Consider the following 23,106-nt stretch of genomic DNA (forward strand, 5'->3'; position numbering starts at 1 on the left):
AGAAGGGTTCAGCTTTGGAATTGGGCCTCTCTGCTTTCAAAGTCCTGGGGTCTTGGATCTGGATTTTTCTTACAAAGTGCTTTACCAGCAACCAGTTGATGGGTGAATGTGTGTGTCTAGGTCCTAAACTGTCTCTATTTATGTATTTCCCAAAGGAGTGGGTAGGCTGAATTATACTAGGACACCCTCTAGGAATCCTATTGGTTAGGGTCTGTCCTCTCCCCTGATTTGAGATGGAAATCTGGTGCCATGATGATGCTGTATTTTACAATCCAGGTAGTACCTCCCCTTTGTTTCTGCACAGTAAATCTGTTTTTCATATAATGCATATTTACAATATTACCAACTTGCTAGCAATAACATATTTGCATCACAGATTTATTGGAGCAAGTATCCGTCCGAGTTCCATCTAGGTGAGAGCTTCGGTTCCGATTTGACAGTTTTTCGTGCTTTTGGTTGGGTACCCAATGTCAGATTTGTCCACGTTTTTCTACATATATGCACATGACATCTGGGCATACTCCTGTGAAGTTTCATATTTCTAGCATCATCACAATTGCTACAAAATCACAATTTCTGTAGTTATGTCTCTGAACATAGCACAGAGTTCTGAGTAGTTTCAAAAGTTGACCGGAATTTTCATGTTAACAGCCCTATATTTTACAGGTTTTTACAATTTTGCACAGTTCTCTGTGAGTCTTTCTCAAAAAGATACTTTTTGTGGTTTACGGATACACATATCTGTCTGTCCCGCCCCCAAAGTTTTGCTGGGCCAAGAGCAATCCAGGCCTCTCTTCCTGCTGGCAGGGGTTTCTGTTGACACTTGAATTTGTGTACCCTTTCAGTCCAGGAAGTCTTTTGTTTCTCCTCAGATCAGCAGAGGAAAATATCCTCCCCCCTCCATTAACATCCAATTGAGAGTTCCTGGCTTTGCTGAGAAGCAGGAGAGCTGCCTTTGTTGGAGCAAACTGTGGAATGTGCTTTGAAGTCCTCTGACTGGTATCAGTTCACTTTAAAACCCAACTTGTTTAAATTTGTCTTTGATAAATAAACTTACATTTCAAAATAGGCAAACAGATCTCTAATTCCAGGCTTTTTAAAACATTGAGATTAACTAGTGGTAACCTATATTGCTTTTGATGGCAAGTCACTTCTTTTCAACAGTTTGATTTTAATGCACACGTTTTAAACTGCCAGTGTGATTAAAGGACAGCTTTGACACTGGCGGCCAGCGGTACTGCGCCCATATCCTGACAGATTTCCACAAACAAGCACACTTTTTAGTGTGGATATTCTCTGATAGATTTTACTTTTCCTGACATAGTGTGCTTATGTGGATTCCTTAAATAAGGTGATGGTTAACACCCATTAAGGATGTTGGATCTTTTCTGATGTTTGGGAACCATTATTTTGCAATTTTAGCAGCCAAGGAAAAACAGATTTTAGAGCACTTTTGGTTTTCCTGTCAATGAAGCACTGCCTTTTCAGGTAGTTCCATTTCCCTCTGTGGGCAGCGCAATGACAGGTTTTGGCAGTGTGGTCACCTGTTCCCCACTGACACAGGCAAAGGAGATTGGCAGCCAATTCTTCCAGTTTCACTGCGCACTTCTCAGCGGTTTTAGCACGCACCAGGCTTTTTGGCGGCCATTCTGTTGGTTCTGGTGAAAACAGTGCACAGTGATGTTGCAGGGCAGAGCCTAGTGGGTCAATGCATCCCACACTGCATTGTAAGGATGAAAGTCTGAGTCGGTGCTGCTAGAATTGAAACCTATGCTGTGAGCAAAAACGAATACCATTACAAGCATCAAGCACTTGACTCACTGAGCTACCTCCACCCTTTATTAGATACTGTAGTAAATAGAATGTAACTTACCAAAGTATATAGAAATAAAATAAAAGTGTTATGTGTGATATATCAAAATTGACTCTTAAGCAAATTAAAAAACAGGGTTTGCCCATGACAGCAGCTGATACCACTAGGCGGTGCTAGATCCCATCCATGTGTTGTACTGGAGGAACAAGTGACTTTAGGAGGCACTTTGCAGAGGTATAGAAACCATGGGAGACTTTTATTTAAATGGGTTCAAAACTATTGCTGACATTTTTAGAGTTTACAGGTAGAAGAGCAGACTGCAGTATGTCCAGATCTAGAATATGCATTGGGACACATACCTGCATGAGTTGGCTGTCTCCCTACTCCTTAAATATATATTGGAAGCAGGAGGGTGGGGCCAGGAAACATTTTGCTAACATATAGAGGGGAGCATGTACATACCAGTACACTGACCCTGAATACATGACCCACGGCAAGGCATGTTCACAACTGTATAGCATTCTATTCCACAGTCTGGATGTATCCTCTGCAATAATGATTAGTTTTGGGATGTGCAGCTCAGTAAACAACCCCTCCCCAATAGCTTTGATAATGTCACCCCTCTTGCATGGACGTTAGCTGTGACCCCTCGTGACTTCCTTGTGACCCCTGGAACTGCCTCTACGGCCCATGGTTTAGGAATGCAGAGACCACATAGCGAAGAAAAATAAAGCATATTCTTACAGCCCTTTTTATTTTCGGAATTCACCCTTTGAAGTTTGAGTTTCTCATTTGCTTCATTTTCAAAGATGTAGCTGATGATCAGTGTTTGTCTATGTGGCCAGGCAGAGTGGATGACCCAAATGCAGGGCTTCTTACTTGGAGTCAACCTGATCATTTTACGTATCTCAGGCCCACAATTCTGTGCAACAATACTCCACGTTTTGTGTTACTGTGGCCTAGGTTTTCCCATATCCAAGTAACATAGTTGTTATATCATATTTGTATATGTAGCACTTCATATTCTGACTCCTGATTCCTCCTGTTTCTACGCACTGTTAAAATACTTGTTATTACTAGGAAATGTTATAGTGCTCAATCTATCCATGTCAACTGATGAAGAGCTGATCAGCCCTGCTGAATAATGAACTTGTAAAGTGCAGCCTGGCACGTATCAATGTTGAGCTATTGACTAGTTGAGCTATCCAATTGTAACACAGGGCCTCATTACACGGAAGGCGGTATGGGTTAACAGTCACCGGTAATGGTACCGGTGACCGTTAACCCTTACCGCCTTACTACGAGGTCCCTTTGCGGGACCCGACCTTAACAGCTGGTGTAGACCAGCCGTTAAAGTAGGGACCCGCAAAGGAACCTTGGTGCTAATTACGGTACCGCAATTTGTGGTACCGTAATTAACACCTTCCCCATTCCCATTATGCCCTATGGGGCAAAAATGGGGAAGGGCCATGGCGGCATGGGGAATTACCGTCCTGCCACCCTCGGAATGGGGTGGTAATTCCCCATTCCGCCATGGCAGAATCGGTAAATTACCGGCATGAACCATGGTGCTAATAGCACCATGGTTTAGCACCTACCGTGTAATGAGGCCCACTATGTCATTTAATCAATTGCAGAGTTAAAATTAAATATTTATTAGTTTATCTATGGACTACTTTCCCCTGACCCCCCCCACCCCAATCCTTTTTGAAACAAAATATAGCACTGCTATTATCAGGTTTTCTAGTGGGCAATAACATGTTACTCCTGCTTATAAGCACTGTAACAATAATTGGTCTGTATTTAATAAATGTAACCAGCAGAGCCAGATGAAGATTTACGGAGAAATAGCTGGTAAAGTAGCTCAGCGTGATCAGTGCTCACTGCTATGATTAATCATTGTTCTGCAGGTCATAGATTTGAATCCTAGCAAGTTCTACTCAACCATATAAGCCGCTCACCATATAGCTCAAACATGTATGGTCAATGGCATATATGGTCAGTGGCATATGTGAGCACAACTCTGTGGGGTCTGCCTCTGGGTCCTCCTGATGATCATCCATGTATGGATTGAAACACGTTGAGGAGTCAAAGGTGCCCTTTCAGTTTCAGTTTGTTAGTTATGACATTTTGGATTAAAATTAGATGGGTATTGCCTCTGCAAACTTGCCATTTTGATAATGTGGTAAAAAGAAATAAAGGGTTAATAGAGTGTGCAGGGGTTTGTTATGGTTTTGTGTCAGTTGGTTGTTCCTCTGACTTTATCTGGTATCAGGTGTTTGAGGATTCACTTGGGATAGGAAAGAAGGAACTGGATATATAACTTACATATTTTGACCATACCTGGTCTGAAAGGTTATAACAAACATGAGATGTCACTATCCTAAATCAGAGACTACATTAGCTATACTGAAGTATGGCCACACCGGCGAATGTTGGGCTTTGCTTGGCATATGATTACTAGACCTTACATGTGCAGCTATAATTCGTACAAGTTGGCAGATGATGGACAATAAAGGTTGTAGTGGCATATTCATGGCAGAGCCTCTGGCCTATATAGGTTCTACTGGGTCTACCCTATCATAACTTGACACCCGCCATAGCCTATCAAGGCAGCACCCTCATTAAAATGTGGTTGGTATTTACAAAAAGCGTATGTGTACTTTAGAACCAGTTCAGTATTTTATGCATTTTTTTAAACGAGAGATAGATAGCTTTCAATAACACAACAGTTATAAGCATAAAACATCAACTGCTATTTACGACACATTTAATATTTTAATAAAGACATAAAAACATTTTTTACAAGTCCGTTGTAAATCACTAAATAAAACACTCTAAAACAGTGACAGTATCATACCCTAATGGGCAGGATTGACATCAATGTTAATCAGATCAATAATAATACAGAGTATCTAATGTTTAGTTCTCTGGTATTGTCCTTATCTCGACATTTCTCGTATTACTATGGTCAAAACATTTAACCATTGTGTAGTCTCGACATGTTTCTGTTCGATGTCAATTAATACAGAACTTTAATCAGGAGTATAGTCACTACGATTAAAAAAACCACAATCTAAACTTTGGATCTGTTAAGCCGAAGAATCTTCTGGCTGGATGTGGAAAGTGTACACGACAAATCTGGCGTGTTTTCAAATGGTTGTAACTGTTGGTAAAACACAATAGAAAAAGGAGAAGCTATTAGTGCTATTATCTCGATTTAGAGAAAAATCCTGTGAGGAGGCAAAGGATATAAATTACCTTGTCCCCTCTGTGGAGTTATTGCAGAAGCTGTCTTAATTTAAGCATATTTAAGGCTTCTGTAGGTTAAGAGACCCTTAATAAGGGATGAACACCCTGCAAAAATAAAGGTGGCAAAGATTTAGAATCGCCCTGCGAGGCCGTATAAAAAGGAACACAGTGAAGAAGTCACCCCGAAGGCATTAAGAGTAGTTTTGCATTAATTAGCAACTGTCCCCCATAGTATTTACCTGAAGGGTTAAGGTGATAATGGCTAAATGATCCTTATAAAGAGGTCAATGGGGAAGACTCTTTCTGCAACCGTCAGAATGATTTTTGTTCGGCAGAAATGTGCTGTCAGAAAAAACAGATGGAATACCTCATTAGGGTCTTCAGAGGTTAGGTTATTATGGATGATTAAGATAACTGCTGAGTTAACCGCCTATGGGTTTAAAATCTTACCGTGGCTCATTATGATAAGTCGCCGTATTCTTTAGTGAAGGCTGGAGTGGAGCTAAGTTGATTACAGTAGGCTTCTGTGTAGTGAAGCATCTTTTAAATACCTGCCGGAATAGAAATGGGATGTTTCTATGAACGAAATCCATTTCAATGGTCGATTATCCGCGTATGTCGCGAATGTTAAATCTTATTGTAATTACATTCTACGGGGGAGCCGGAGTAACCCCGGTCTGTAGAATAAGAAGAAAGGTTTTACCTGTAGTTGATATCTCGATTAGGCGAGTCCTTTGTGGGACCTCGCTGTAGCCAGTTGAGTTCGCCCTCTTTCCCTCAAAAATAGGCAGCCGCCATCTTGAGTGGGGATTTATATACGGGCTATGGTCCCTTGTTTGTGTCGACTCGCTCGTCCAATGGTGCAAACTGCATGCTCACGGTGCCTTTTAACTTAAAGCCAAGCCAATCAAAATTTGTGGATCATTATTTGAAAAACTACATCGTGTTAAAGAAATCTTACCTAAAGGACACTAAAGACGCTATAAAGAGATTTGAACATCTTTCCTTTGATAATACTACTCACTTTTTGATCACTCTTGATATAATCTCTTTATACACCAATACACCACAAACAGCTACCCTCGAAACAATCGAAGAGGTCCTTCTTACTCGTATAGATAATGACCCAGTCCCCACTTCTTTCATAATGTGGTGCCTCGAAATGGCCCTCACACAAAACTTCTTTGAATTCCAAAGAGTATACTATCAACAGATAGAAGGTACCGCAATGGGGGCCACCATGGCCCCCAGTGTGGCGAATCTTTATGTAGAATGCTTCGAGAAACTGTATATTTATACTGCCCATCCCTATACGGCCAATCTTATGTCCTGGGCACGGTACATCGATGACGTCATAGTGATATGGAAAGGCACTAGCCAAGAGGCAGAAGAGTTCCTCATTTGGTTAAACCAGAGGAATCGTCATCTGCAATTTACAATGACCATCAACCGAAATAAGATTAACTTCCTAGACGTCACTATTTTTCATGAGGCAGGCACGCTTCTGGTATAACCTTACCACAAAAGTACCGAAAGAAATTCACTACTTCATTACCACAGTCACCACGTTAAACACCTTAAAAACAATTTACCGTTTGGCCAGTTTCTTAGGCTAAAAAGGAATAGCAGTCAAAAGGAGGCCTATGAAAAAGAAGCAGATATCTTGAAAGATAAATTTATAGAAAGGGCTTATCCTAAAAAACTGGTACGCCGAGCAACAAAAAGAGCCTATAATAATAATTGGCTATCATTATTAGAGGACAAAGCCAAAACACAGAGAGACGTCAGAATTGTAAGTGTAAACACTTTCTCAAATCTAAGCCTGACCATTACGAACATAGTCCGGAAGCACTGGAAGATATTTAAAATCTCAACAGCCAAGTTAGCTTGTCCATTATTCGCCTACAGAAAATCGACGACAATTGGAAATCACATTAGCAGCAGTAAGCTTAGAGTCAACCATAAAAAAAGTGAAACACTCACTCAAAGTTGGGGCTTAACCCCCATTACAGGACACCATCCATGCGGACACTGCAGCGTGTGAAAATACACCTCTAAATCAAATGAAGTAGAGATAGGTCTGAATAAAAAATGGCAACAGACGAAATTTTCGAACTGCAACACAGAATATGTGATCTATATGATCACATGCCCATGTGGTAAAAGATACATAGGCAAAACGAATAGGAAAGTCAAAACCTGAATTATCGAACATCGAAGCTGTATTAACAAAAAAGTGCTTAGAGCCCCTATGGTTACACACTTTACAAACAATAACCATACAGGTGAAGATCTCCGTTGGACAGTTCTCTATACTATGACAGGCACTGATATCAACAAAAAGAAACAAGCCCTAATCACAAAGGAACAAAGACTAATTTATTTAACACAGAGTGACAAGGAAGGGCTGAACGATGCAGTTGAATGGGGCAAAATGTAATGACTCTAGTGTGTTACTTCGATAGTTATTTCCAGTAACCGTATTCATCTTCCTATCATTTGATGGATCATATAGAGGATCATTTATAATCCCCAATTTTTAAGGAGCTCTATAATTTAGCTTTTCTGACCAGCGCATTCTGTTTTGAGCATGGGGATCGTTTTGCATTTGGGCGATTCAATGTCTTGGCTATCCGAGTAAAAGCACGGAGGCTTGGCTTTAAGTTAAAAGGCACCGTGAGCATGCAGTTTGCACCATTGGACGAGCGAGATTCTTGTAATTGACACTTACGTGGAGTCGACACAAACAAGGGACCATAGCCCGTATATAAATCCCCACTCAAGATGGCGGCTGCCTATCTTTGAGGGAAAGAGGGCGAACTCAACTGGCTACAGCGAGGTCCCACAAAGGACTCGCCTAATCGAGATACCAACTACAGGTAAAACCTTTCTTCTTATTCTACAGACCGGGGTTACTCCGGCTCCCCCGTAGAATGTAATTACAATAAGATTTAGCATTCGCGACATACGCGGATAATCCACCATTGAAATGGATTTCGTTCATAGAAACATCCCATTTTCTATTCCGGCAGGTATTTAAAAGATGCTTCACTACACAGAAGCCTACTGTAATCAACTTAGCTCCACTCCAGCCTTCACTAAAGAATACGGCGACTTATCATAACGAGCCACGGTAAGATTTTAAACCCATAGGCGGTTAACTCAGCAGTTATCTTAATCATCCATAATAACCTAACCTCTGAAGACCCTAATGAGGTATTCCATCTGTTTTTTCTGACAGCTCATTTCTGCCGAACAAAAATCATTCTGACGGTTGCAGAAAGAGTCTTCCCCATTGACCTCCTTATAAGGATCATTTAGCCATTATCACCTTAACCCTTCAGGTAAATACTATGGGGGACAGTTGCTAATTAATGCAAAACTACTCTTAATGCCTTCGGGGTGACTTCTTCACTGTGTTCCTTTTTATACGGCCTCGCAGGGCGATTCTAAATCTTTGCAACCTTTATTTTTGCAGGGTGTTCATCCCTTATTAAGGGTCTCTTCACCTACAGAAGCCTTAAATATGCTTAAATTAAGCCAGCTTCTGCAATAACTCCACAGAGGGGACAAGGTAATTTATATCCTTTGCCTCCTCACAAGATTTTTCTCTAAATCGAGATAATAGCACTTATAGCTTCTCCTTTTTCTGTTATGTTTTACCAACAGTTACAACCATTTGAAAACACGCCAGATTTTTCGTGTACACTTTCCACATCCAGCCAGAAGATTCTTCGGCTTAACAGATCCAAAGTTTAGATTGTGGTTTTTTTAATCGTAGTGACTATACTCCTGATGAAAGTTCTGTGTTAATTGACATCGAACAGAAACATGTCGAGACTACACAATGGTTAAATGTTTTGACCATATTAATACGAGGAATGTCGAGATAAGGACAATACCAGAGACCTAAACGTTAGATACTGTGTATTATTATTGATCTGATTAACATTTATGTCAATCCTGCCCATTAGGGTATGATACTGTCACTGTTTTAGAGTGTTTTATTTAGTGATTTACAACGGACTTGTAAAAAATGTTTTTATGTCTTTATTAAAATATTAAATGTGTCGTAAATAGCAGTTGATGTTTTATGCTTATAACTGTTGTGTTATTCAAAGCTATCTATCTCCCGTTTAATCAGTCTCTACCTCCCAGAATAAGATAGAGCTACCACCTATGTGGTAATCTGGGATTCCCCCTTTATATATTGTATGCATTTTTTTAACCCATCTATCACTTCAGGTGACGACCTCAGTGTTAAATGTGATGTTACTTCATGTGATGTTATCATGGTCAAAGGTCATATGACATCACGTACTGTGTTGTCATCGGGTGTGTGATATCACTTCCGCTACCGAAGGCATTTCGGTGAATTGATGTCCCGGCTTTCTTTCCCATGACATGGTAGGGCACTCAACCATCAGTCAGTGATGTATCTTGCTACCTGGTTTGCATCCCTATTGCTACAAAGCATTGTAATACTCATTTACACAGCACTGTCTCTCTGTATGTGGCTATGCAGGTATGGCACACGAATGGACTGAACCCAGGCACCTCATTTCCTATCCCCTTTGTATCTATCTCATTCACCTTACCAGTGTCTACTCTGGGCTCTACCATGTCTCACAGTGGGCTGTGAAAACCCAGATTAATTTTCATTTATGTTTGTCATGTTATGGTAATACCTAACAGGACAAACATTTCTCCATGCTTGAGGACATCAAAAGGGCATCATACTACCACTCACAGATGAAATTATGTGCTTCTATGTAAGTGGAAGCAAATGCCCACTCAGGCATAGGATCCTCCTTTTGAATATCATGGTCTGACCATTTCCTGATCAATGTTAGGCATCGATCGTGCCACACTGACCCTGTGCTAAGATCATGTTCACTAACTCCATTCCTTCCCCACCATTTCCTTTAAATCTATGCAAACATTGTGTGTGTTTTACTTAAGCCCCCTTTACCCTCTCTCTTCTATGTGGCCCTTTTCTGCTCCCCGGCAGACCATGGTATGGAAAAGCACAATACAAAGCTCTTTTTGGCACGCATCGGAGCTGTTAGAGCACTATGGTGGTGACTGGTGGAGTACAAAAGTCAAAAACTCAAACCATTACATACATTAAACACATGAGCTGTTTAGGTTTACATAAATATGCTACTAGCACTGACATATAAACCTGAAGCCATATGTTGCCTATAAATACTAATTAAGGGCCCCATGGAAGGCCAGTACCTCCAGTGATGTCAGCTAGTAAGGCACTACTTTACAGCCATGGATTTCTTGCCGGTCTGTGCCCCTCAAGATAGCGCCCTGTTTCCATGACAGCCTGTGGTGAATGTTACCTTCAGCAGAAGTGACCTAGAACTTCCATAGCATCACTTTTATGCCACATCAAAATGGATGAACAACATAAAAGTGGCAAACGAATCAATGGGTTACTTTTGCAACAGAAAGACTTTATGAGAAACAGGGCTGTACTGTTCTCTGTAAAAGCTGTCTGCTGCTCCTTGGAACAGGAACTGTGCTTTAACAATACACATAAAATAGCAATAATAAGTATTTAGTCATTTACATTTTTTATCTATGTCTTTTTATACAGTGCCAGTATGTCCCCTTCATGTTAATTCAGAGCATATATGTGCAGTGCACTGGCTTCAACAATACACAAATATATGATTGATTTGGTTAAGTGGGTTGAAGAACGATCATTCACACCTGGGGAAGGGCGCTCAGCCAATCATGTGCTGGAACAGCGGGTGAGAACACACTGTATGCCACTCGCTGGCTCAAGCCCCTTCAGGCCCTTCCCTAGGTGGCACCATCTTGATTGTGGGGAGGCAACCGGGAGAATTAATTAATTCATTCTTTTACTTATTGGAATTTGCAAAGTGCTCATGCCTGAACACAGTACAACATTTTTAAAGTGATAAGAATACAACTGCGGCACCCAGTGATGTAATCAGTGGAAATAAGCCTTGAGGGGGAAATAATATATATTTTTTTAGCCACTATCCAACACTTTCCCCAAATATTCTATGACTGGAGTTTGTTTACATAATTGCACCAGTCCTAAAATATGTTGGGAAGGGTGTTAAGTGAGTTAAAGAAAATGTTATTTCTCCCTCGATGTTTATTTCGAGCAATGAAGTCACATATAACTCATCTTCTTTCCTCTCAGAACCATTAGGGATGAATACACATGTTGATTGCACTTATTTTACCCAGGTATTTTGGTTGGGGCAATTATATGAACTCCAGTCCTAGAATATTTGGAGAAAGTGTTGGATAGTGGTTTTAAAAACATGTTGTTTCCCCCTCGATGTTTACTTCCTGTGATGAAATCACTGGGTACCAGAAGGTACCTTGGAGTAGTAAATGAAACGGGAATAGGAGGGGGGGGGGGGATGAAGGAACGAGAATTCCAGAGTTTAGGAGAAAGAAGTGAGAAAACAATGGTATATAGACAGAGCACAGAGGCGGGCAAGAGGCACCAGCAGAGCGAAGATTCAGGAAGATCCTGAGGGGGGGTGTCAGTAGAGATGAGAGGGAACATACAACTAGGGGCCAAGCCATGAATTCATATGGTCTTTTCTTACTCCCTCGTGTTGCCTCAATTTTAGTCTCACATTTTTTTATTCTTGCTCCTCAATGATTTTCCCACTCTTACTTCTATCACCTGTATCTTTTTCACTTACCTCGTCATTTCATCTCTCTTTTACTTTACTTCTTCTACACACCTTTCTCCTTCTTCGTGCTCCATCCTACTTTCATTTTATTTCTGTCCCCCTTTCTTTCTTTTTCCTTTCTTTACCTCAGATAGTGTCAATTCTCTCTATATTTCCCCATTCCTTCTTGTTCTTCCATCCTTCCATTCCTTCTTTCTTTCAGCCTGGTCAGGCTTTGAGGCTCTATGAGGTGGGGTGGTCTTGATTGCAGCGTGTGTGATGGAGTGGATCTTACAGGTGTGCATCTGGTGGCACTGAAAGAGACATCGGGCAATGCTCACAGTGGCCCAGGCAGTGCATATAGATACTTTGATAGAAGCACACCGATAAGTGTTTAGTGGGACTTAAGATAAGGAGTTTGTAGGGTCAAATCATGATGAGATGTCAGCGGGGACATGAGGGTGTCCATAGGGGTGCATGGTAATATGTTCCATGAGGCCTAGAAGGGGTGGTTGGGGGGTGCTTAAGGGCTCCTGGGGAGGAGTTTCATGAAGACACATGGGCAGTTGTTATTGGGGGAACCTTGGATGCTTTCATGAGTACAAATGGAGAGGTTTATTTATAGGCAAAAACAGTGAGGGGTGCTTTGCGATACGAGGGGAGATGCTCACAGGGGGAAATAGGGAGGGGTTCATTGGGATGCGCAGGGAGATATGCAAATGGGAAAAGTGGGTGCTGTAATGGCAGCACATGTTCTGTTATACAAAGTAGCATTTGTGAAATGCAATGTTTGGCATTTATATGTCAGCTGCACTTAGTGGGATGAATGGAGGCACCACTCAGTTTGTAAAGCAGAATTTGTGCTGAGTGTGCAAAATGGAGGCTTGGTTTGACATAGTGACCAGAGGCTTCGTTGGTGACTGCTGTAGAGAGCGGACGCTGCACTACATGTGTCAAATGGAGGCTGTAATCTGCGTGCATGCGCGTGCATGCGTGTGTGTGTGTGTTTTTGTATTATACATCTGCCATAGTATAATGTTTGCTTTTGTCAGGTAACAGAATTTTAAATTTCAACTTCCATTTTGCAAAAGGGAATTTTCTTATTTTTAAACAAATGTACTCCTCTCAAAAATATATATGCTTTCAACAGCCAATTATTAATTTCCCCAATGAAATGCTGTATTCTAAGCGCATTTGATTTTTAGAAGGACATTCTCAGCTTTGAAACAGTAAGCTTTACGCTGCTTAGCCCAGACATGAAATATAGATGTATTCTCCCTCCTAAATTGGTAGCTTTAGAGACAATTTTCGAAATGTTTTGCAACCAATGTATGCAATGTGATGTGTGTTCCAGTTCTGCAACGTTTCAATGCAGAATGCTATGAGGTTACATTTGGTTGAAATGTTTTACGAACGTGTGCATTTGCAATGTTATGTTGCAAATCTAATGGCAATAGGTCATTTACAGGGGAGAAAGCAGTCTCAGCGTCCAATGAAAAGTGCACCGTGGCTATGAATATATGGAACCCTAAGGGATTCTATAGATTATGCGTGTCTCTATGAATGTGTGCCCACACACATATATGTGTGTAGCTGACATATTCACGTGTGGCGAGTGTGTTATAAACGCTGTAGGTAGAACGTGGATTGAGGTTAGATGTCTAGATTTTGAAATGTTAAAGTACACCCAGGATCGGAATGACCTTCCTGGGAATTAGCCATGTCCTGAGAAAAGCCTTAATCCAGTTATTTTTGGCAAGGTCATGTCAGCTTTCCTTAGCAGATGAGGATTGTAGTGGTCTTGGCAGCAGGTCATGTGACATGTACATGGATAGGAAGTTAAAGCTTCTGTGCAAAATACTTTGTCAAACATGAAGACTTTGGGCCTGATTCACAAAAGGTTTTTCATTGGAATATTCCCAATGAAAACATGTGAATCAGGCCCTGGCAGGGGTGTTGGCAGGTCTGGAAAAGACCCGGGGCTATAGCCCACCTCCCCCAGCAACGCCTCTGGGCCCTGATTCTCCTTCCTCTGTTATATGGCTGCCTTTATTCTCATCCTGGGTTCGTTCTTCCCTTCTCCTCCCCTTTGCTTTGTTGCTACTCATGTACTTTAACCCTCCCCAGGGCAGAAGCTTAGACGTTTTGGAGGAACTAAGGTGAACAGGCGAGACAGGTCTCAGCCATATATTTTGGGTGGGGAGGAGGAGAGAGGGACACACCAGATGTATGTCTTATGTGGGCTATGCTGGCAGGAAGACCCACAGAGGAACTGAGACAGTTATGAAGCCTAAAAATAGAGATAGGTTGTGAAGTTTGTGAAGGAATTATCGAACACACAGGTGAAGTTACAGCAAATAATCGCAAAACTCGAAATAAGAAGACATTTGAAATATGCAGATCATTATGCAACTGAACTCCAATTGCAAGCGCTGGAATACATGCCGCGACTCACAGGCAGGGATCCATGCAAAGAAGCTCAGCCATTTTTAGGTCTTCCTCCTGTGCACCTTAATGACATTTTAGATTACACCTGTTTCTTAGAGCAGAGCATATTGTTCAAACATTATTTTACTAACATTAAGTTGATCTTTTTTCATTTTTAGTTTTGCTGACTTTTAAGGTCAGTGTTTTATTTCACATTCCTGATAAGATTGGCAAAGGCTGTCATTGGCACATGTTTGTTACTAGTATCCACAATAAAGTTTTTAGGTACATTAGGCCACTTTTTAATCGCAGTCACTTTCTGCATTGCCACTGAGCATTATGGTTAAAACATGGCAACTACTGCTTATCGCATGGTGGGCCTCTCTTTCAGTTAACACGTAAAGGGGACTATGGGTGGGTTACTGGCCCATGCCTATACCCTAACGTTTTCACACAACAAAGGCAGACCTAAATATGTTTTATTTTAGTTCATATTCATCATTAAGGGCAACCTCAGTGGCCCTCCAACCGTTCTAGCTATGCCCTGCTGTGGTGACTAAACCCTAAATTGGGCTGGTGTACAGCTAATCTAGGGATTGGGGACAGAAATGAGAGGATTGCCCTAGCTTATTTGGAGCAACAGAGAACATTGGTAAATAGCAGAGTTTAAAAACACTTCAACGGGCGCTGTGTACTGTGCCCCAGAGTGATAGAGGTCATAAAGGAGCGTATTCGTGATTTCTTAATTATCCTGTTTAGCAACCTCAAGTCAAGTTAAAATCGGGGGATAACTAAAAACAAGGCTCAATGTTTAAAGAGCTGTGTGTATTTAGTGTTACACACTAGTGTTCCTATAGAGTGGTCCACCTTGTACTGGGAGAGACACAGGAACCACATAAAAATATGGACGAGTTGTTTCTGTGGTGTGATCGAGTGTAACCACTTTCTTCAGGGCTGTCGTGTCGTAGTAGGCACCACATCCGAATGCTGTGTAGAGACGGTTCGCTGCATCTGTTTTAGGAAACAGGAATGGGATCAGTGGGTGGTTGAAGAAGAGAGAGACAGGACACAGTGACTGTTACTCTTTCTTGAACATCATTTGTATGTAGTGAATTTCAATGGTCTTATTCCCTCCTTAACCCAATTCGTAGTACCCGAACGAGAGTGTGCCTCAGCTCCCTTGGGGCATCTTTGCCTCTCCGGATAGACTGATGAGTAGTCCAAAGTTGCCCAACTGTAACACAGTACAATGTCGGGCAATCAACATCAGTGATGGGCATTATTAAAACATTGTTTCGGGATTCTATTCAGTGCAAATACACAGTTTGCCTATGTGGTCTGTCATCTCATACAGAGCTGAAATGGGGTCAGCGTCTCCCACTTGCTCTGCCTGAAAGATCCTAGATTCTTACGTTGTTATTGTTTGGGCGCTTCTCCGAATGCAGGTTTGGATATACCACACAGCGTTGTGATACCTGTTTTAAAGCTCTTCCAGGGTCATAGCATGCATGCTTGTGAACAGCCAGGATTATTGCTGTCATACAGTCCTCCCTCTTGGAGTATCTATGTGTGCCTATGTTGGGTATCCAAGTGCTTATCTGGATGACCAGATTTGCTAATACTGGTGTGTAACTATCTTGTGTGCGTCTCTCTGGCTATCAGTCATGACGACTACGGAATTACTGAGGGCACACCAGCTTGTTTGAAAAAGTACAGACATGTTGTGTGATATATGTCTATTAGGTATGGCCAAAAATGCTTGTGTCGGTCTGTCATGCCTATGTTGTACAAGCAATCTCGTGACCAGTGATTGCCAGGTTTTCCCAGAGGTCCACATGTTGGAAGCACTCTTGCCATCAGCATTGTCAAAGTAACAACCATCCAACACAACCAAACGGCCGCTGCTGATTCTAGGCTAGGTCATTCCTGCAGTACACAAGCAATAACAATGTAGGTCTTCAAATACCGGGCTGGTCTCCACCTCATAGGAAGCCTCTGTTGCTGCTGCTTTCATTCAACTTTTAATCTTAAAAAACACAGCCTGCCCTTCAAAATAATCTGTTTTATTTCGTGATCACACAGCAGTCAGTAACGGCTGGGATGGCTGTGCAAAATGTGCACCCAAAAACCAGACTCTCAGCCACAGAGAGTGTGACAGAGACATACAGTGAGCCAAAGAAAGACATAGGGCCTCATTACGAGTTTGGAGGTAGCCATGCCCTTAATAAAGGCATGGCTGCCTCCAAACTCGGGTCCGGGTCCCTGGTCCCTGAATGGGGAAATACCAGGCCATTCCGACTTTGGAGGACCGGTATTTCCCCATTCAGGGAACCCGGACCCGGACCATCCCCATTCCCATTTGAGCCCACATAGGGCTCAAATGTGAATGGGGAGCATGCTAGCAACGGCCTGTTGTTAGCATGCTGGTCCCCTTGCGGGACCTGTAAAGGACGTCTGGTCTGACCAGACATCTAGAGCGGGTCTCGCAAGGGGACCTCGTAATGAGGCGGTACGGGGTTAACGTCACCGGCACCTTACCGGCGCCGTTAACCCCTACCGTCTCACTTGTAATGAGGCCCATAGAGAGAGAGAGAGGGACAGAGAGAGAGAGAGTGAGAGAGTGAGAGAGGAAGTGAGGTGATCGTTACAATTAATTTCTGTTAAAACAAGCATTGATGTAGCCAAATGTGTCAGCTCGTGTAAAGGCATTGGTTAGGCAATAGTCAGCTGTTGGCATCCTCGGGCAAGCTTATACCATTATGGCACTGCTTAGAAAATGTCTTTCCTATGCCTACACTAAAGCCAAAAGTGTGTGTTTTGCCAGTACGTTTTTCACTGTTTGTCTCTCATGTATGCATAAAAGCAGGGGGGCAGTTGGAGTTGAAACTGTGTGCAGTGGGATGGAGAGGGTTCACGTTTCATCCTGGTTTAACTCAATGTGTGCCGTGCCAATATGCAGCAAAGACTCAGCCACTCTCTCAAGTTTGTATCCTTGTATTCCTTTCACCAAAAAAGGAAGTAATTTAAGTTTCTTAAAACGAACTTTCTTTTTCTAGATAAAGTTTAATCATATTGCTCAGACAAGTGTAAACTTGATGTGACCTTGACAAAGTTTCCGTCAACAAATTTGCTAGGGTTAAAATCACATCTGAAAGGTGTCGGGTATCCGGATTGGGCCTTCTATATCTTATCACGCTTTTCCCCGACACTGCCGCGCATTCTGCACCTTCGTAACCTTATTGTTACTGTAACAATGTAGTTTTCATTCAATTTCCTTTCGAAAAAATTCAAGCGCACTACATTCTGAGTAATGTCTATATTTCGGCTTAAAAATAGATGGCTGCTGCCAGTCAGGTCTAGACGTTCGTCTCTGCAACTCTACTGTTTCTATTACTCTCTCCACACGGTCCAATACACCCTCCCCTAATAGCCATGTTCGTCTATTATTGTCCAATAATGCTGTCAAGGGATTCTAGTAACATGATAAACCAGGCACTATCACCGGGGAGGGGGGGGGTCGAGGCGGGGTGTGTGTGTGTGTGTGTGTGTGTGTGTGTGTGTGTGTGTGTGTGTGTGTGTGTGTGTGTTGGGTTTATTTGGCATGGAAAATATGTTGTGCACCTTTGTGTTCAAAATTGTATTGCTTTCTACTTAATGTACTAAACAGTGGACACATTCAAAATAATCTCCAAAACTGCACACAACATTGTTAACTAAGAATTAGAAAATAGCAAGACTTAAAATACTAACATTAGTAACGGGGTCTATAGGCAAAATAAATCATACTTCATCTGCTTATAGTCATTAATGTTCTGATTGCTGCGGACCTTACCCTGCAGTTGTGGATTGTGGAGTGGGTGGGAAACAAGGAATACAGTGGGCCAGGCAGATTTACTGCAGAAATCCACATGGGAATGCCAATCATCCTTAATCCAGAAAGGGAAAGTTCTTCTGAGTCAGTTCCAAAATGGGTGACCAGATCTCATTGATGGTGTGCAGATCACTTTTGTGTGTTTGTAGAAAGGTTGTTCAGCACTGGATGTGGAGAGCAATTCACTGACCCAATCCTCCACATCTGAGTACCACCTTCTTAGCCAATATTGTGCTCCTGGAAGAGCAGCTCTATCTCCTCAGGTCAGGTCTGTATCTTCTCACATCTCCAAGTACAACAAAAAGATGGCAGTCACAGAAGGTCTCCCTCCAGAGCAAGGTTAATCCTCTCGGAAACCTGGTGCCAAATATCCTGAGTCACCTAGCAGAATCATCCAGGATAGACCACGTGTCCTGCATGCTTTTGCACCTCCAGCAGCCATCGAAGTTAGACATTCTCCTCGAAAACATCCACCCGACGTTTTTGTTACGTATTGTTATACAACATCGTTGCACACGGTGGTCAAGTGTCAAACTGTCGGTGTGACAACACCTTGCCCAGGATTCCGGCTCTATCTCCTCACCGGAGATGTCATTGGTGGCACTGGGTTAGCAAACCGCAATAGTACTTACATGAGGGTGGCTGGGTGACCTTTATCAATGAGTTGTTTCTAGATGATGCCACGTCTCAGGGTTTCGTTTAACGGCTTCCTTCAGTTGTCTTCAGTCAGTACGGGAGCACGCATGTATTCCATGGATGAGACTCAGGCATCCAAATGAGATCAAAATACCCTCCATCAGAAGTTCTGAGATATATCCGATATCGTCCAGGAACCTACAAAGCCAGCATTCCCTCTTCTCATTAACCCCTCGGATGCTGAGATATGTGTGTCCTATTCTTGGCAGTACATTCCCAGCACTGAGACATGCACGTTCTGTCTGTTTCTAAGAGTAATTGCCATTAGCACTGAGCAAAAAGGCTGGCAACATTTTAAACATGCCCCTTGTTAAATTGGGGACGTCTAATTCAGGTTCGCTGTCAGATTTCCTATGTTAAACCAATGTGTATACCTGTCACAATTAAAATGTGTAAATACTTTGTTAAAATTGGGTTTGCTGAAATAAGTTCTCATTGTGGAAATTAAGGCATCCTTCAGAATGTAATACTTAATAAATTGCATTTCGGTGCCAGACTGCCCAGGTGGTTGGATCCAGACAGATATGCAAATGGGTATTTCTCACTGTGAAGGGTACTGTGCGCTAAAGCGTGGCTACAAAAATGGAACCGAGTAGGAAACCACCCGTAGGTAGTTCGTGATCATTCTCCGTTCCCACAAATTTGCTAGTTTTTAATATTTAGTCTTTTCAGAGACAGTTTTGTTTTTAGACTGGCTCTATAGGAAGAGAGAGATGAGGTGATGCATTGTAGCCATATTACATCTCACCTAGAAATAAAGGACCCCAGAGTGTGTTATAATATTGGTGTGTGTTCCAGTCCCCGTGCCTGGTATTTGCCTCATGTTTCCCCTTAACCACCCGGTAGTCAAGCCAGAAATGCTGTCATTGAAAGGCTCCTTACCCAAGGACTGCCCCTGCCTTCTTATTGCTTACTTTGTAAGTTAGTTCTGTAGGAAATGATGACCATGTTTTCAATAAATACAAATCGTTATGGAGTTAATTCTGCGTAGTAAGCCCGTGCTAGGTTTCTGCCTCCTCTCATGAGTCTTTCTTGCACAGTTGTAAAATCCAGGTCGATATTATCATCTTGGAGATGTATTTGGAGATTTTAATTCTCAGCTGTGTACATTGTTCTTGGAAGCACCCAATAAGTATGAGGCAAAATGTTGGCACATTTATGTCTTATCCTGAAAGGTCACTAATAGTCATTTAGATGAGCCGGAAAATCTGACAGAAAGACTCCAACTGTTTCCATTTCCACAACTGTTGGCCACACTGCCTAATACTCCTCGTTATCTACATGGAGCGGATTTAGGCTGTTAATCCAGGTGGAGCCCAGGATTCCTTGCCTACATTAGCTCCTTGCAGATATTCAGAATTGATCTCCGCTGTATCAGCATCACTGATGGCAAATATCAGCCATGGCAACTGGCTTGGAATAACATGGCCGCAGTCATTACAATGTGTTCGTAATACTTGTGCTGCAAATGTGCAATTTGCGTGAATGTTGCCTTGCTACTGGCATCATGCCGCAGGAACACAAGTGGATTCCCTGCATGAAGCCGAGATCCCTGGTGGATGAAATATTCTTTAGGTGTGTCCGGCCCATAAATGGCATTCTTTCCAAAATGGAGATAGACACTGAAAACCCACCGGAAACATTGTTTACACTGGTTTTTTCACATCTGCACCTTTTTGCAACCTTATTAGATGTGTTAATTATAGTCAGCAAGAGGAGTAGATGTATATGTTTAGGTTGATTAACCAAAGTGCACTGTCATCTGTTCCGTCCTCACACTATTGTGATCTGTTTAAATTCACTATTGCCACATTAAAGTGTTAGGAGAAAAGCTGACAAAGATCTGACTATTGTCTACTGCAGAGTTCTGCAACCTACGACTCTTCAGATATTTTGGACTATTACTCCCCCTGATCCCTCACCATTGACTGTGCAGGATAGAGCTGATGATAGCTGTATTACAAAACACCTGGAGAGCCAAAGGTTGCAGATCATAGGAGTGGTCTCGACCTTAGACATTAAACCTAAACCTAAAAATAAACCTAAACCAAAATACTAATTATATCAAATTCCATATTAAAATGCATTACAGCGTATTGGATGATTTTGTCTTTTGAGCATAGAATGACAATTATAATCTAATCTTAAACTATCAAACTCAGATCTTCAGATAATAAATCCAGTCTAATTTTAAAATACAGTCAAATTCATTACTACTTTGGGGTTTTTTGCTTGCTTATATCATCATATGACTAGCAGGCGTGAGTTCCTGTGGCATGTCAAGTATGGTTCATCACTGTTGGGGCTCAGGGTTTTCGCTATACCTCTCATGCACATTTACCCTAAAATCTCTCAGCCCCTGACAGTGGCAACCATAATATTTCTGTCAATGACAAAACATATTCTAACTCCCCAGCAAACACGGCAGGACCGGTGTGTAAATAGAGTGCATTGTTGCTTGAAAAGTGGCGAGGTGACTAAGTTGTCCCAAGATGCCCAGGAGTGGAAATGCGCCAGAGTGGGGACAAAAGCTGCGTCATAGATTCTTCTTTTAAGAACTAAGATGGAATTTAGTGACCATTAAAGGTATATTTGACATGTTTTTCTCTTATTTTCAGCCTTGTGTGATATGCATCCTATGCGAGCACTTTTCCTCATTCCACGAAACCCACCACCAAAACTGAAATCCAGAAAATGGTAAAGAAAGGTTTTCACATTTACCAATCTTGTAAAATCAGTTTGCCCTATTACATTCCTCATGGTCTTTTCTAATATGCATTTCTTTTTCCAGGCTGCAAATATTGCAATATTGATATGTTTGTTTTCACAATCTTCAGGTCCAAGAAATTTGTCAATTTTGTTGAAAGTTGTCTGGTGAAAAACTATCAGCATCGCCCCCCGACGGAAACCCTCCTGAAGCACTCCTTCATACGCGATCTGCAGAGCGAGCGGCAAGTGCGTATTATGCTGAAGGACCACCTCGACCGGACGAGGAAAAAGAAAGGGGAAAAGGGTAATTAATACATTCTAAACTGTTATTATTAATTCATGAGCGCAGTGGTATTTGTTGAACACCCTATTTTTCTGATAAGCTAGATCGGGGTCTACAACATTTCGCTATCCAGATGTTTTGGCCTACAATTCCTATGATCCCATTTATAGACTATGGTGGGTTGGGAAGATGAGCGTTTAGTCCAAAACATCTGGATAGGCATGTTTGCAGACTCCTGAGCCAGATGGACTGTTAAAGATCTCTGCAAGTAATCAGAACGCTCATAGGAGCTCCTGCATTCTCCACAACGTGTTGCTCTTTTAATCTTGGCCTCCACAGTCAGTAACATGTGTGAGCCTACACATGGAATAACATTAAAAGAATCTTTGTAAGACATACTTATTGAAAATATAAAACAACTGCATGTAGGCTCACAGAATAACAGAGGGGAACGCCTGCAGTAGGAGGACTGGGCTGAGAGTACAGGTGTCCTGCATCCCAGCCTGTCTTGTATATCTAAAAGATATACAAGAGATGCGCCTTGAAACATTTGTGTTTAGGCAAGTTATAAATCCCTTATCATATCTTATCATATCTAAGTGGTGGGTACAAGTACAAAGTTATGCTTTGGACATCTGTAATTTAGTGCGTGAAGAGCTGGGGTTAGCAAAATGAAATTGAAATCAAGATGCTGGGAATCAACTTTCTTTCTTAAAAAGAGCTGAACAACCTATTTGGCAGACAAGGCTAGAGGCTAAGTTAAATTGGAATTAAACAATCAGACACATTTGTTGATTTTGAATGTGTGGCTCACGCTCCAGGGAACATGCTTCAAACATGTCTGAATGGTCGACATAACATGTGTTTCTTGGAATCTGCCTTGATTGAGTCAGACCCTCAGCATCTTTTATTTGCTCGTGTTACCTTGCACAGTATGCCCATAGCCTAAAACTGGAGCAAAGCTGGACCTGCCCGGAGCCTCTTTGATGCTGAGGTGAAAATGCAGGACACATCTGCTTAAGGGATTCTCACGGATTCTGCAGGCAGCTCCAGTTTTTCTCTTGCTGCGAATCAGGCACAGGGAGCAAAGTATGCCCAGGGCATCTCGCCACTTCCTGCAGTGCGGGACTTAGTGAATCAAACCCTAAAGTTGGTAAAACAACGATCAGGCTTATAAATGGGTCAACACCATATGCACGTGGGTCCAGACCCTATTTGGTGACTAGAATGTGGTAATAGGACTCACTGTGACCCTACAAGGTTATCTGCAGTTGTTCAAACTCTTGGGCTATCACAGTCTTTAGTGACGCTTGATCATTGCTTGATGTTTCAAATGTAGACATTGTTGATGAAGTTGCTCTATTTGTACTAGTTCATGTTT

General features: G+C 42.0%; 1 protein-coding gene across 4 annotated transcripts in view; it reads left to right on the forward strand.

Moving 5' to 3' along the window:
* NRK (Nik related kinase) overlaps positions 1-23,106 on the forward strand; it is a 1,461,188-nt gene that overhangs the window by 749,010 nt on the left and 689,072 nt on the right. For all 4 annotated transcript variants that reach the window (XM_069612728.1, XM_069612727.1, XM_069612725.1 and 1 more), the window contains 2 exons: positions 21,352-21,430; positions 21,571-21,746. In XM_069612728.1, the coding sequence (XP_069468829.1) occupies positions 21,352-21,430; positions 21,571-21,746 (255 nt within the window). The remainder of the gene's footprint in view (positions 1-21,351; positions 21,431-21,570; positions 21,747-23,106) is intronic.

Source organism: Ambystoma mexicanum, chromosome 5p (assembly GCF_040938575.1).
Source record: "Ambystoma mexicanum isolate Mex_15411 chromosome 5p, UKY_AmexF1_1, whole genome shotgun sequence".
NCBI lineage: Eukaryota > Metazoa > Chordata > Amphibia > Caudata > Ambystomatidae > Ambystoma > Ambystoma mexicanum.